This window comes from Nerophis lumbriciformis, linkage group LG19 (assembly GCF_033978685.3).
Source record: "Nerophis lumbriciformis linkage group LG19, RoL_Nlum_v2.1, whole genome shotgun sequence".
Classification (NCBI taxonomy): domain Eukaryota; kingdom Metazoa; phylum Chordata; class Actinopteri; order Syngnathiformes; family Syngnathidae; genus Nerophis; species Nerophis lumbriciformis.
In genome coordinates, this window is record NC_084566.2 from 27,554,113 (window position 1) to 27,570,831 (window position 16,719).

General features: G+C 40.5%; 1 protein-coding gene across 2 annotated transcripts in view; it reads left to right on the plus strand.

Moving 5' to 3' along the window:
* Positions 1–16,719, plus strand: part of LOC133618575 (neuropilin-1a-like) — a 240,567-nt gene that overhangs the window by 96,735 nt on the left and 127,113 nt on the right. The window contains exons 1-2 of one of the 2 annotated variants that reach the window (XM_061979068.2): positions 15,809–16,234; positions 16,481–16,655. In XM_061979068.2, coding sequence (XP_061835052.1) covers positions 16,150–16,234; positions 16,481–16,655 — 260 coding nt within the window. In that variant the 5' untranslated portion in view covers positions 15,809–16,149. Of the gene's footprint in view, positions 1–15,808; positions 16,235–16,480; positions 16,656–16,719 lie in introns of those variants that run through there. The other variant, XM_061979069.2, reaches the window with a different exon arrangement.

Genomic DNA, 16,719 nt, shown 5'->3' on the forward strand with positions numbered 1-16,719 from the left:
GGTTACACTTTTTAAAATAGATTCAATCTTGCACGTGGAAAGTTGAAGTGAGGGCTTTAGTTGATATAACACTCCCATCAGGGGGTTCATTAATCAGCACAACAGCGGCGCATTTATAAGTAAAGGTAAGACCATAATAAAGTTTTTTTATTAAATGTGCTTTTTTGTGTGCTACAGTTTGTATGTGTAAAGTTAAAGTTAAGTTAAAGTACCAATGTTTGTCACACACACACTAGGTGTGGTGAAATTTGTCCTCTGCATTTGACCCATCCCCTTGTTCACCCGCTGGGAGGTGAAGGTAGCAGTGGGCAGCAGCGGCGCCGCGCCCGGAAATGATTTTTGGTGATTTAACCCCCAATTCCAACCCTTGATGCTGAGTGCCAAGCAGGGAAGAATGCTGGTATGAGCTTTTAAACATAACCCGTTAACTGCTGCCAATCAAATGGTGAATAAGATACTCTTTAAGGTTCATATGTTTGTAAATCTGACTATGATGAAGTCAGTGCCTCACCAGCCATGAACCTCACCGCACGTCACTGGTACAGTAGTACCTCTACATATGGACTTAACTGGTTCTGTGACAAAATACTTCTACGTCTCCATTGAAATGAACTAGAATCAATTAAAATAAAAAAGATTTTAGATTAATTTAACTCAAAATGGTGAAGACTTACCACCCTCAGTAGCCATCATCTAAGCTTCATAGCTGAAGGGGAGAAACTACAAAATCTTCATAAACGTAAAAAGGAGAGAAAAAGGCTTGTAAATACTGCAGTCAATTCGGGACACGACTACGTTGTCATAATGTAGGTACTGTTCATAGGAGCTAAGTACACAGTGTACTGAGAATACTTATTCAATTGTACACAGTCTATGATATTTAGGTTATTCCAGCACAGCGTTTTTTTTGTTCCTGAATGGATTTTCTTTTTGCCAAATATACGCTAGCTCTAGGGGTGTAGCGGTACACAAAAATTTCGGTTTGGTACGTACCTCGGTTTGGAGGTCACGGTTCGGTTCATTTTCGGTACAGTAAGGAAACAACAAAATATAAATTTTGGGGTTATTTATTTACCAAATTTGCAAAATCTTCCACCAAAAATATTTTTCTTAGTGGAATATTTGATGTGAAGTAATCGGAACCTTGGATATTTCAATAATTCATAATAATTTTTGATTCAATATTATGTTTTGAGCAATGACAGTTTGAAAGAAAAAAAAACAGCTTTGTTTTATTAGTCAACATTGTAACTTTTTCTAAATTACATTTAACCTTTAAGCTTTTTTATTTCACTTTTGTTATGTTTTTGTTTACTTTAATAGTATTTTTAGAATGTGCCGTGGGCCTTTAAAACATTAGCTGTGGGCCGCAAATGGCCTCCGGGGCACACTTTTGACACCCCTGCTATAGATAATAAAAAATTAAATCTGATAAATCTATGGATAAAAAGCAGAGCCTGGCGACGCATGCGCGTTTATCATAACTCTCTCTCTCTGTCTGTCTCTGCCCCTCCCTCACCAATGCTGCTGCACGCGCAATTTGTTTTGTTTTTAACCCCTTCTTAACCCTGAACGTACATTGAAAATATACGCAATCCTAACTCAAAATGCCAGACATTTGAGGCATTTAAGAAACTCCGCCCTGACAGCTCCGCAAAAGAGGACATGTCCGGTGAAAAGAGGACGTATGGTCAGTCTATCGTAGCCCGTTAGCTGCTAGCATGCCGTGTGTTGTGCCTCGATGTGCATTGTTTACACAACGTGCGTTACGCTACTTAATATGTCCGTGTGGAAACTCGTTCGGTACACCTCCGAACCGAACTGCAGGGTTCAAAGTGTAGGAAAAAATGTGCATCTTATAGTCCGGAATTTACAATTATCTAAAAAGTTATTTAAGTCAATATAACAAAATGTTGTGTTACACATTACGAGCATCTACTGTCTGCTACTAATGCTAACATAGCATTGTGACGTAGTAAGAATGATAATAAAACAGGAACTTAGCATCACAGTGTACTTTCTTTGCACTAAATCAGCTTGTTGATGGAGTCTTGCAAGCAGTCAAAAAGGAGTATATTCACGTTTTTCAATGCATTTGTCAGAGTGGAGGCTTGTTCTCTGGAGAATAGGCTTGTTGAGCACAAAGATGATTGCCATAAAGAGAGAGAGAGGTGCAAATTACATCATGTCATGCAGGTGATGCATCATCATAACGCCAGGGTGAGAAAGTGCTAGCAGCCCCGACTGGGATGCTAGCAGTGTGCCATAATAACATGTTCCAGTGTCTGGATGTGACATGAGTAATGTGCTGCTTTAACATCAATCTAAGTGTATGTGGGAGCATAATAAAAGGTTATCTTATTTTGTACATAAAGTAAGTATATGTACGTATATATACATATACATACACACACACCCATGGACAATGTCGAGCACCCACGTGGGATTGATGCTAATTTTCAATCTTTAAAGTAATTTTTGAAAAAACAATCTTGTTATTGTTAATTTAGTGGCGAGTATGGTCCGTCTTACATAGTATAAGAGTCACAAAATATATATTGTTAATAATTACCGTATTAGGTGGCGACTTGTCCAGGGTGTACCCCGCCTTCCGCCCGATTGTAGCTGAGATAGGCTCCAGCGCCCCCCGCGACCCCAAAGGGAATAAGCGGTAGTAAATGGATGGATGGATGGATTACTGTACCAAAACCTAACCAAGATTTCATTGAACCCAATAATGATATTATCGCATTGACTTTGGATATACTGCACACGAGCGAATGAAGGCCATACTTAGTCAACAGCCATACATGTCACACCAAGTGCGGCAGTATGAACAATGACAACACTGTCATAAACATGTGCCATATAGTGAAACCACACTAAACAACGGTAAACACATTTTGGAAGAATATTTGCACCGGAACACAACATAAACACTACAGAACAAATTCCCTGCAGCACCAACTCTTCCGGGACGCTACTATAAAAACAAACGCCATTGGTGGATCTACACCTAACATCCACTGTAATGATACCACGTACAATAGCGTGTCTAGTCGATACTACTATGATTACATCGATATTTTTTAACATCACAAAATCTTCTTTCGTTTTTTAAAAATGTATATTATGTTTATAAACTCAGAAAATATGTACCTGGACACATGAAGACATTGAATATGACCAATGTATGATCCTGTAACGACTTGGTATCGGATTGATACTCAAATGTGTGGTATCATCCAAAACTAATGTAAAGTATCCAAACAACAGAAGAATAAGTGATTATTACATTTTAACAGAAGTGTAGATACAACATGTTGAAACAGAAAATAACCAGATATTAAAGGCCTACTGAAACCCACTACTACAGACCACGCAGTCTGATAGTTTATATATCAATGATGAAATCTTAACATTACAACACATGCCAATACGGCCGGGTAAGCTTACTAAAGTGCAATTTTAAATTTTGCGCAAAATATCCTGCTGAAAACGTCTCGGTATGATGACACCTGCGCGTGACGTCACGGATTGTAGAGGACATTTTGGGACAGCATGGTGGCCAGCTATTAAGTCGTCTGTTTTCATCGCAAAATTCCACAGTATTCTGGACATCTGTGTTGGTGAATCTTTTGCAATTTGTTCAATGAACAATGGAGACAGCAAAGAAGAAAACTGTAGGTGGGAAGCGGTGTATTGCGGCCGACTGCAGCAACACAAACACAGCCGGTGTTTCATTGTTGACATTCCCGAAAGATGACAGTCAAGCTTTACCATTGGCCTGTGGAGAACTGGGACAACAGAGACTCTTACCAGGAGGACTTTGAGTTGGATATGCAGACGCGGTACCGTGAGTACGCATGCAGCTGCGGCTTCCAAACATTTGATCGCTTGCCCGTACGTGCGTGCCGCTATGTGCATGTCACGTACGTAACTTTTGGGACTTTGGGGAAATATATGTGCTGTATGAACTTTGGGCAGGTGAACGGTACTTTGGGCTGTGGGATTAAGTGTGTTGTGCAGGTGTTTGAGTTGTATTGGCGGGTTTTATGGACGGAAGGGGGGAGGTGTTTGTTATGCGGGATTCATTTGTGGCATATTAAATATAAGCCTGGTTGTGTTGTGGCTAATAGAGTATGTATATGTCTTGTGTTTATTTACTGTTTTAGTCATTCCCAGCTGAATATCAGGTCCCACCCGCCTCTCACAGCATCTTCCCTATCTGAATCGCTCCCACTGCCCTCTAGTCCTTCACTCTCACTTTCCTCATCCACGAATCTTTCATCCTCGCTCAAATTAATGGGGAAATCGTCGCTTTCTCGGTCCGAATCGCTCTCGCTGCTGGTGGCCATGATTGTAAACAATGTGCAGATGTGAGGAGCTCCATAACCTGTGACGTCACGCTACTCGTCTGCTACTTCTGGTACAGGCAAGGCTTTTTTATCAGCGACCAAAATTTGCAAACTTTATCGTCGATGTTCTCTACTAAATCCTTTCAGCAAAAATATGGCAATATCGCGAAATGATCAAGTATGACACATAGAATGGACCTGCTATCCCCGTTTCAATAAGAAAATCGCATTTCAGTAGGCCTTGAACAGTAAATGAACAAGTAGATTAATAATTAATTTTCTACCACTTGTCCTTAATAATGTTGACAAAATAATAGAATGATAAATGACACAATATGTTACTGCATATGTCAGCAGACTAATTAGGAGCCTTTGTTTACTTACTACTAAAAGACAAGTTGTCTTGTATGTTCACTATTTTATTTAAGGACAAAATTGCAATAATAAACATATGTTTAATGTACCCTAAGATTTTTTTGTTAAAATAAAGCAAATAATTACATTTTTTGTGGTCCTCTTTATTTAAAAAAGTACCGAAAAGTACCGAAATACTTTTGGTACAGGTACCAAAATATTGGTATCGGGACAACACTAATACACACACACCGAGTACCCACTGGCAGAAATGTAGATCGGCGCCTATGCACACACACAACACTTTATGTATATGCGATGCTTGGTGCTGGCTACCATTACTGCTTGCCGCCCACCTCAGAAGGCTAATGGATCACTGTCACTGCCTCCTGTAATTACTGGGACGTGTTTGGGACAAACATCTGCCTCACATAAGTGTGTGTGTATTCACTATGAAGTGAGCATTGTGAAGCCACATCGCAGCGATAAAGACATGTATCTACTCGTAAATAAACACTATGCTCACAATACACATAAGCAGCGAGATCTTATGACAACTGTTGTGTTCTCGCTTTGCGAAGGGCGCGACAGTCGTGCTATTTCTGTTATGTTTAGCCGAGTCACGAGCGGGTTGGGATTGCCAAACATTTCCATGTTGTTTCCTCTGGGAAGTCAAGGAAAGGCCAATTTATTTAGAGAACACTCGTTCTGCTGAAAAACACAATAACGCTCTGAAAGATGTAAAAAAAAAAAAAAAAAATCAAACAATGACATAAAATCATCCTCATGAAAGGCAACCTCTTAGGCCTAGGGCTTTAAAAGTTATAAAGTTGAAATTGTAGACACTTCAAAAGACAAATGCTTTAAATCTGGAGTTTAAGGCGTCTACATCTGCAGCAAATTGAAGCACAACAGAAAACCTGCAAGCTTTATCGTGCTCAAGTGGGAGTCTCGGCTCCATTAGCAGGCCTTTTCGAAACATTGGTTTCAAAGTATTTCTGTACACATTTAAACATACGGTTATTACAGGCTGTCGGGTGCTATTTATCTCATCTAAAATGCATTTTTAATCAATGCATGTTAAATGTTTATACAAAATAGAACTGCCTTATACGTTTAACGTCTTAGGGCGTTTTTTATTGTTTGCTGCTAGAACTTCTTTTTACCAGCTGGACTCACTTCAATGTTCCTGTGATGGATGCAAAGTAGCAGCAATGTGGTTTACTCGGGTTCAAGCCTGATGAACCTGATCATGGGAAAAGTAGAATGTGAGCTAAGTAGTGTTCTCGCTGTGTGTCACTCGTGCATACCACCTCCTTTTAGTCACCTTTGGCTGCCAGGAGGGCAATGAACTCATTGTGTGAGGCTCTTTCTTCACTTTTGGAATCTTTGTTTGCTCCTTCTGGGATAGTTGGACCTGAAATAGTTTTATCAGAGATAGTTGCACCTGAGATAGTTGTACCTTAAGTAGTTGTACCTGAGATAGTATAACCTCAGATAGTTGTACCTTAAGTAGTTGTGCCTGAGATAGTTGTACCTTAAGTAGTTTTGCCTGAAATAGTTTTACCTGAGATAGTTGTACCTGAAATATAGGTACCTGAGATAGATGTACCTGAGATAGTTGTACCTAAAGTAGTTGTGCCTGAGATAATTGTACCTGAGATAGATGTACCTCAGATAGTTGTACCTTAAGTAGTTGTGCCTGAGATAGTTGTACCTAAGATAGATGTACCAGAGATAGTTGTACCTTAAGTAGGGAAGGGACGGCGTGGCGAAGTTGGTAGAGTGGCCGTGCCAGCAATCAGAGGGTTGCTGGTTACTGGGGTTCAATCCCCACCTTCTACCATCCTAGTCACGTCCGTTGTGTCCTTGGGCAAGACACTTCACCCCTTGCTCCTGATGGGTGCTGGTTAGGGCCTTGCATGGCAGCTCCCGCCATCAGTGTGTGAATGTGTGTGTGAATGGGTGAATGTGGAAATACTGTCAAAGCGCTTTGAGTACCTTGAAGGTAGAAAAGCGCTATACAAGTATAACCCATTTATCATTTATTTATTTATAAGTAGTTGTGCCTGAGATCGTTTTATCAGAGATAGTTGCACCTGAGATAGTATAACCTCAGATAGTTGTACCTTAAGTAGTTGTGCCTGAGAAAGTTGTACCTGAGATAGTTTTATCAGAGCTAGTTGCACCTGAGATAGTATAACCTCAAATAGATGTACTTTAAGTAGTTGTGCGAGAGATAGTTTAACCTCAGATAGTTATACCTTAAGTAGTTGTGCCTGAGCTAGTTCCACCTGAGATAGTTGTACCTGAAATTGAGGTACCTGAGATAGATATACCTGAGATAGTTGTACCTAAAGTAGTTGTGCCTGAGATAATTGTACCTGAGATAGTTGTGCCTGAGATAGTTGTGCCTGAGATAGTTGTACCTGAGAGAGTTATACCGGAGATAGTTGTACCCGAGATATATGTACCTGAGATAGTTGTATCTTAAATAGTTGTACCTGAGATAGTTGTACCCGAGATATATGTACCTGAGAGAGTTGTACCTTAAATAGTTGTACCTGAGATAGTTGTACCTGAGATAGTTGTAGCTTAAATAGTTGTACCTGAGATAGTTGTAGTTTTAGTAGTTGTAGCTTAAATAGTTGTACCTGAGATAGTGGTACCTGAGATAGATGTACCTGAGATAGTTGTACCTGAGATAGTTGTACCTGAGAGAGTTATACCGGAGATAGTTGTACCTGAGATATATGTACCTGAGATAGTTGTACCTGAGATAGTTGTACCTGAGATAGTTGTAGCTTAAATAGTTGTAGCTTAGATAGTTGTACCTGAGATAGTGGTACCTGAGATAGATGTACCTGAGATAGTTGTACCTTAAGTAGTTGTACCTGAGAGAGTTATACCGGAGATAGTTGTACCTTAAGTATTTGTACCTTAAATAGTTGTACCTTAAATAGTTGTACTTTAAATAGTTGTACCTGAGATAGATGTACCTGAGATAGTGGTACCTGAGATAGTTTAACCTCAGGTAGTTGTACCTTAAGTAGTATTGCCTGAGATAGTTGTACCTGAGATAGTGGCATCTGAAATAGTTAAACTGGAGATAGGTGTACCTGAGATTGTTGTACCTGTGGCAGTGTAGTTGTACTTGAAATTGTTAGACCGTGAGGTAATTGTACCTGAGATATCTGAAGTAGCCCTGCGATGAGATGGCGACTTGTCCAGGGTGTACGCCGCCTTCCGCCCGATTGTAGCTGAGATAGGCTCCAGCGCCCCCCGCGACCCCAAAAAGGGAATAAGCGGTAGAAAATGGATGGATGGATATCTGAAGTAGTTGTTACTGAGATAATTCTATATGAGGTAGATGTTACTGAGATAGCTTTATCCGAGGTAGTTGTATTCATCGGAGTTTGTTTTATCTGAGGTAGTTGTCCATCCATCCATCCATTTTCTATGTATCTCAAGTCGGGACGGTGTGGCTCAGATGGTAGAGTGGCCATGCCAGCAACTTGAGGGTTCCAGGTCCGATTCCAGCCATCATAGCCACGGCCGTTGTGTCCTTGGGCAAGACATTTCACCAAACTTGCTCCCAGTGCCGCTCACACTGGTGTATGAATGTTTGGCGGCGGTCAGAGGGGCCGTAGGCGCACATTGGCAGCCACGCTTCTGTCAGTCTACCCCAGGGCAGCTGTGGACATAAATGTGGCTTATCACCATCAATGTGTGAAGGTGGAATACATGAATGATGGGTTCTCAGTGCTCTGTGAAGCGCTTTAAGTGTCTAGACAAGCGCTATATAAATTTAATCCATTACTATTATTAATATTATGAGGTAGTTTTACCTGAGGTAGTTGCATCTTAGGGAAGTTGTATGTATATGTGGTAGTTGAATGTTTCTGAGGTAGTTGTACCTGATTTAGTTGTACCTGAGATAGATACCATGAGGTAGTTGTAGATGAGATTGTTGTACCTACGGTGGTTTTCCCTGAGATAGTTGTACCATGAGGTAGATGTTCCTGAAAGGTGTTGTTTGGGGTGTGATGATGTGATGGAAGCAGAGCATGTGAGTTTGTGACACGTTTTTACACAGACAACAATACCAACAACATAGTTGTTTGTGACTTCAAACACGTCTCACGAGTTCAGCCATGAAAACGGCGAACAAAAACGGTCTTTGCTCTCCTGTTTATAGACGAGATTCAAACACCCTCTTTGTTCCTCGCAGGACTCAAACAACGACTTTTAGACGCTAAGCCAGACGAGAGGCCGTCCAATTATGCAGCTGAACTTGTGGCTTTTACTGCCAAAAAATATTTAACTGCCTGCTTTTTCTTCTCATGACCTTCTTTATTCTATTGAACACAAAGATGGAACAATACTACTTGCAAAACATAAAACTGCTTAAATTTTTGTGTCAACAGCTTTCATGATTCTTAAAAATGAAACTGTAAAAATGGCTACCAAGTAATTATGCAATAAATACAAATCAAATGTGAAATATTTGCCACCTCTACTGAGCAGTAGCGGCACACCGTTTTCATCTTATTCACTTGAAATGTATGCATTTCACCAGGAAGGCTTCCCAAACAGTAGACTTAACGACGGAAGAGGGTCTTTGGCACTATTGCTACCCATGACTCCTACTAGCCAAAGACTGGACTACATTTGTTTTATGAAAAAATTACTAGAGATGTCCGAAAATTGCTTTTTTGCCGATATCCGCTATTCTGATATTGTCCAACTCTTAATTACAGATTCCGATACCAACCGATACCGATATATACAGTGGTGGAATTAACACATTATTATGCCTAATTTTGTTGTGATGCCCCGCTGGATGCATTAAACAATGTAACAAGGTTTTCCAAAATAAATCAACTCAAGTTATGGAAAAAAATGCCAACATGGCACTGCCATATTTATTATTGAAGTCACAAAGTTCATTATTTTTTTTAACATGCCTCAAAACAGCAGCTTGGAATTTGGGACATGCTCTCCATGAGAGAGCATGAGAATAGAATAGAATAGAAAGTACTTTATTGATCCCTGGGGGAAATTCAGCACCACAGTTCACTCACAATAGACAATAATAATAATAAATAATATAAATGATATAATATATATAATATATGAATAATATAAATATATTCTCCATATATTCTACATTTAAGTGCAGTGAGAAGGTTGAGGTGTGCGGGGTTGGGGGTGGGGGGAGTAGGAGGTAGCAGTGGGTTTATATTGTAGCGTCCCGGAAGAGTTAGTGCTGCAAGGGCTTCTGGGTATTTGTTCTGTTGTGTTTATGTTGTGTTACGGTGCGGATGTTCTCCCGAAATGTGTTTGTCATTCTTGTTTGGTGTGGGTTCACAGTGTGGCGCATATTAGTAACAGTGTTAAAGTTGTTTATACGGCCACCCTCATTGTAACCTGTATGGCTGTTGACCAAGTATGCCTTGCATTTACTTGTGTGCGTGAAAAGCCGTAGATATTATGTGATTGGACCGGCATGCAAAGGCAGTGCCTTTAAGGCACGCTCCCAATATTGTTGTCTGGGTGGAAATCGGGAGAATGGTTGCCCTGGGAAATTTACGGGAGGGGCACTGAAATTTGGGAGTCTCCCAGGAAAATCGGGAGTGTTGGCAAGTATGACTGGGAGACGCAACTGCTCTGTACTTCTCCCTACGTCCGTGTACCACTCCGTACAGCAGCGTTTTAAAAAGTCATAAATTTTACTTTTTGAAACCGATACCGATAATTTCCGATATTACATTTTAAAGCATTTATCGGTCGATAATATCGGACATCTCTAAAAATTACCCATGAATAACGTATTCCACACAAACAAATCTGACTACGAATACGTTTACTTTACAGCCCTTATGTATTCTTTACATCTGTGTGCTGTAAGCATGAAATAATAACCTACAATTGAATATTCAACTTCAAACCCTTGTTACATTGAATGAGTTTAAAGCTTCTGTGAAAGGACTGCAGTCTACCTTGTCTGTATGCACATGTTATGTGAGCAAGTTTTAATGTTGTAAATTTGATGTTTTATGTGTTGTTTACTGTTTTTAATGTAACCTTGCTGCTGCCCTCTTGGCCAGGTCTCCCTTGGAAAAGAGATCTTTGATCTCAATGGGATTTTAAAGGCCTACTGAAATGCGATTTTCTTATTTAAACGGGGATAGCAGGTCCATTCTATGTGTCATACTTGATAATTTCGTGATATTGCCATATTTTTGCTGAAAGGATTTAGTAGAGAACATTGACGATAAAGTTCGGAACTTTTGGTCGCTGATAAAAAAGCCTTGCCTCTACCGGAAGTAGCAGACGAGTAGCGTGACGTCACAGGTTGTGGAGCTCCTCACATCTGCACATTGTTTACAATCATGGCCACCAGCAGCAAGAGAGATTCGGACCGAGAAAGCGACGATTTCCCCATTAATTTGAGCGAGGATGAAAGATTCTTGGATGAGGAAAGTGAGAGTGAAGGACTAGAGGGCAGTGGGAGCGATTCGAATAGGGAAGATGCTGTGAGAGGCGGGTGGGACCTGATATTCAGCTGGGAATGACTAAAACAGTAAATAAACACAAGACATATATATACTCTATTAGCCACAACACAACCAGGCTTATATTTAATATGCCACAAATGAATCCCGCATAACAAACACCTCCCCCCTCCTGTCCATAAAACCCGCCAATACAACTCAAACACCTGCACAACACACTCAATCTCACAGCCCAAAGTACCGTTCACCTCCCCAAAGTTCATACAGCACATATATTTCCCCAAAGTTACGTACGTGACATGCACATAGCGGCACGCACGTATGGGCAAGCGATCAAATGTTTGGAAGCCGCAGCTGCATGCGTACTCACGGTACCGTGTCTACGTATCCAACTCAAAGTCCTCCTGGTAAGAGTCTCTGTTGTCCCAGTTCTCCACAGGCCAATGGTAAAACTTGACTGTCATCTTCCGAGAATGTAAACAATGAAACACCGGCTGTGTTTGTGTTGCTGCAGTCGGCCGCAATACACCGCTTCCCACCTACAGCTTTCTTCTTTGCTGTCTCCATTGTTCATTGAACAAATTGCAAAAGATTCACCAACACAGATGTCCAGAATACTGTGGAATTTTGCGATGAAAACAGACTATTTAATAGCTGGCCACCATGCTGTCCCAAAATGTCCTCTACAATCCGTGACGTCACGCGCAGATGTCATCATACCGAGATGATTTCAACAGGATATTTCGCGCGAAATTTAAAATTGCACTTTAGTAAGCTAACCCGGCCGTATTGGCATGTGTTGCAATGTTAAGATTTCATCATTGATATATAGTGGTAGTGGGTTTCAGTAGGCCTTTACCTGGTTAAATAAAGGCTAAATTAAAAAAAATAAAAAAGCTAAAAGGCTGCAAAATTAAACAACTAATCAAGTTGTCATGTGCCTTCATTCAGTCTACAGTAAGCAGGAAGCCCCGCCCACGTGTCCAATGTTAACAATGTTAAGAAAACAAATAGACAAAGAGCAAATGAAGAAATATGACTGCTGGGGTTGCCGGTGCGTGTATGTCAAATGGAGCCACTTTAATGCTGGAGCCAACTGGATGAGATCCTGATGGCGGTGACTTACATTGAGATTTATGTCAGGCACAGAGGGACCCCTAACCTTGCAACCCCCCTCAAATCAGCAGAATACATTACGTCAAAGAGCGTGCACATCCATCATGTTGCAGCGCTCAAACATCTCATTGAAGTGATGCGGTTTTATCGGGAATGATCTTTTACGGTCAAGATGTCAACAAGGCTACACAGGGTCACTTGATTAGGGAACCGTGTTTATTGCTGTGCTTGTATATCATGAAATGTATCTTTTTAAGCCAGACGTTTAGCGCCATAGAAGAACCTCTCATGCATGAGGGATGAGAACTTCTCTGCAAACTCCTCGTTCGTCACTTGATGTCTTGCTCTGTGTTCGACTTTTGTCAAGATAACTCAATTTTCCAGCAATCAACATCCATCAATATGGCAGAAAGTGTTATTGATCCTTGATTTAAGTTCACTATGGTCAAAGGATAAAATCCATTCTGGGTCATTTGTAGTAATGAATGTGATTAGTAATTTTTAGGACATCTCTTATTCATCTAGTTACTATTTGGAATGTTTTATGTCAAACTGTGTTCTCTTTATATGGCACATAAACATATATGGTCCACTATGTTCACAAGCCTCAAGACCGTATAGAAGACAGTAAATAACAGAAACAAACTGATGATCACACTGAAACAATGTACTGTGAAATATAATATGTATAATACTAACATATGATGACATTAAAAGGCACAGTAACATCTTCTGACACTTCTGGAATCGCTGAAGACAACCTGTCTATGACTTATCAAGTCTTGGTCCACCGTGCTCTTCTTATCACTAAAAAGTGCCAGTTTAAATTTACGTCGAAATACATGGTTTTGTAGACGTAAGATGGCAGAGCCAAAGATGCCATTTTTATGAAATATGTGTGTGTTGTAATATTGTTAACTTCAGCATTATCGCTGAACAACGGCAGCATAAGTGTTTATACGGCATTGAAACTGGCACGCAGTGACTTACTGCTCAGTGCAAAAATAAGATTCAAAATAAACATATTAACTAGAGATGTCCGATAATATCGGGCTGCCGATATTATGCTTTAAAATGTAATTTCGGAAATGATCGGTATCGGTTTCAAAATTATCGGTATCAGTTTAAAAAAGTGTCTATTTTACTTCCGGTTCACTGACATAGGAAAAAAAACCTTTTGCGAGATCTCACAAAACATTTTTTTCCCTCCATGTCCCTTTAAAAAAAAATAAAAAACATAAAAAGTGGTGTAAAAGAGCAAAGAGGTGAAATGTAACATGCAAATGTTGCAATGTTTACTCTAATAACACAGAGCTGCCATGCAGGCTGTTTCTTTCTTTAAAAAATAATAATGAATCAAAATCAATGTCATTATGAATTATTGACCTATTCAAGGCTCCAGTTACGTCACATTAAATATTCCACTTTGAGATATTCTTTGAGAAAAATGTTGCATATTTTGTGTTCGCCATATAAAAAACTAAGCTGTTTTTTTTAAAGAAGGGCCTAAAACGAACAAACAAAAAACATAAACAACAATTAAACTTAAAGTTGACGGATAGATCTGAAGATGATCTCGAGATTATTGTGTTAAAAGTAAACAGTAGAAAAAAATTTAGAATGTATTTTTTTTAACACTTTAATGAGTAGAACCCTTTCGGATCCCCAATCATTTTAGTGTGGTTTTATTTATTTGTTTTAAGTGTCATTGCTTAAAAAATAATAATGAATTAAAATCAATGTTGTTATGAGTTATTGACCTTTTTAAGGCTCCAATTATTACATAATCTCAAACATTCCACTTAATAATTTTATTGGGTGAAAATATTGCATATTTTGTGTTTTTTTCCATAAAAAGATGGGTTTTCTTTGACAAAAAGAGCATACAACTTAAATCTTTAAAAACATTATATTGACAGATAGACCTAATGTTGATCTAGAGATTTAAACCTTGAATAATAATAACACAAATAATAATAACACAAATAATAATACTGAATAATGACAACATTTTTTAAATATTTTTAACAAAACTAGAGATACTATCAGCCGATAAATGCTTTCAAATGTAATATCGGAAATTATCGGTATCGGTTTCAAAATTATCAGTATCTGTTTTAAAAAGTAAAATTCATGACTTTTTAAAACGCCGCTGTGTACACGGACGTAGGGAGAAGTACAGAGCGCCAATACACCTTAAAGGCATTTCCTTTGCGTGCCTACCCAATCACATAATATCTACGGCTTTTCACACACACAAGTGAATGCACAGCATACTTAGTCAACAGCCATACAGGACACACTGAGGGTGGCCGTATAAACAACTTTAACACCGTTACAAATATGCGCCACACTGTGAACCCACACCAAACAAGAATGACAAACACATTTCGGGAGAACATCCGCACCGTAACACAACATAAACACAACAGAACAAATATCCAGAACCCCTTGCAGCACTAACTCTTCCGGGACGCTACAATATACACCCCTCGCTACCCCCAAACAATCCCCCAACCCTGCCTACCTCAACCTCCTCATACTCTCTCAGGGAGAGCATGTCCCAAATTCCAAATTGAAAAAAATAATGCACTTTGTGACTTCAATAATAAATATGGCAGTTATTTTGGAATGGTAAATGGGTCGTACTTGTATAGCGCTTTTCTACCTTTTTCAAGGAACTCAAAGCGCTTTGACACTATTTTCCACATTCACACATTCACACACTGATGGCGAGAACTGCCATGCACGGCGCTAACCAGTCCCATCAGGAGCAAGGGTGAAGTGTCTTGCTCAAGGACACAACGGACGTGACTAGGATGGTAGAAGGTGGGGTTTGAACCAGGAACCAACCAACCACTCTCCCAACTTCGCCACGCTGCCCCTTGTTACATTGTTTAATGCATCCAGCGGGGCCTCACAACAAAATTAGGCATAATAATGTGTTAATTCCACGACTGTATATATCGGTATCGGTTGATATCGGAATTGGTAATTAAGAGTTGGACAATATCGGCAAAAAAGCCATTATCGGACATCTCTAACCGGGATCAAGCCTGAGTGGAAGCCTAAATGTATTTTTTTTTTTTTTATACATAGGTATTTTGTATTGGTTTTTGAAATAAAAAAATATCAAAATGGCCCCCAGCTTGCTTTGATTTTTCAGTGTGCGGCCCTCAGTGGGAAAAAGTTTGGACACCCCTGCTTTAGGGGCTCCGTACTTTTCAGCATCGCGATGGTAAGGAAGGCAGTTTATTTAATGACCAAACATGTCTTTTTAGATGTTTCATGGCGGAGTTATTGTAGAGTTTGCGTCAGCCTTTACCGTCGGCCGCGCACAGCAGCAGCGGACTGAGCGGAGAGTGTGAATTCGTGTAAATTCCACACTGGGGTCTGACACCGGGGACCGTGACGGGAGGTTGCGCGCGCAGGGAGGCGGAGAAAGCGCGAGTGAGGGAGGCGGGCAGTGAGGAGGACAGCCGGCGATGTTCTCTGCTGCTGCTCGCTGAGCTCCATCGTCCGCTCGTCGTTCACTTGGGAGGATTTCTTCAACAAAGCTTTACGAGCTTCTGGAACTAACGGATTTTTTTTCCTATTGTCGCCTCATTCTTTTCACCTTTTTTCTTTGGATTTATATCTCATCCTGGACATGGCAACTTGTGCCGTGGTCCGATGCTGAATTCCGCCGGGATGCCACAGATGGACCTGTTACTTTGACACAATTCCCCCGCTATCTGTCTTTTTTTTTTTTTTTGGACGACAACACCTTGATTATTTTTGGATTTTTTTTTTCTAAGGCTAGGATGTTACCCAAGACCAGGACGCGTGTTGTACTGCTTCGGTTCCTCCTCACACAAGGGGTCCTGGTGGCTGCGTTGACCCAGACTGGTGCGTTCTGAGCGGGGTTCACTCGGTCCAGTCTGCAGTCCACCTGGTTCTGTCACCTGTGCTGAGTGAATGTACCTCGAAAATGATTCTAGACGTTATTTTTTTTTAGTGCGTAAAAATGATAGAACATATCTGTTCGGATTGTATAAAATTCTAGTCGGCAATTATTTTTAAGTGTGACATTTAGCATAAATTTCTTGCGTGGATCTTCACCCGGTTGTGTTGTGTCCTCTCCCCCCGGTGCAGACGAGTGCGGCGCGGCCATCGAGTTCCACACCGCGGACTACCTGACCTCCCCGGGCTACCCCGGCGCCTATCCGCCCTCGCAGCACTGCGTGTGGGTCATCACGGCGCCCGAACCGGGCCAGAAGATTCTAATCAACTTCAACCCGCATTTCGACCTGGAGGACCGAGACTGCAAGTAAATAAGAGTTCACTCTCACACATGCACACGGGGGAAGCCTGCATTGATGCAGCGGGGTACG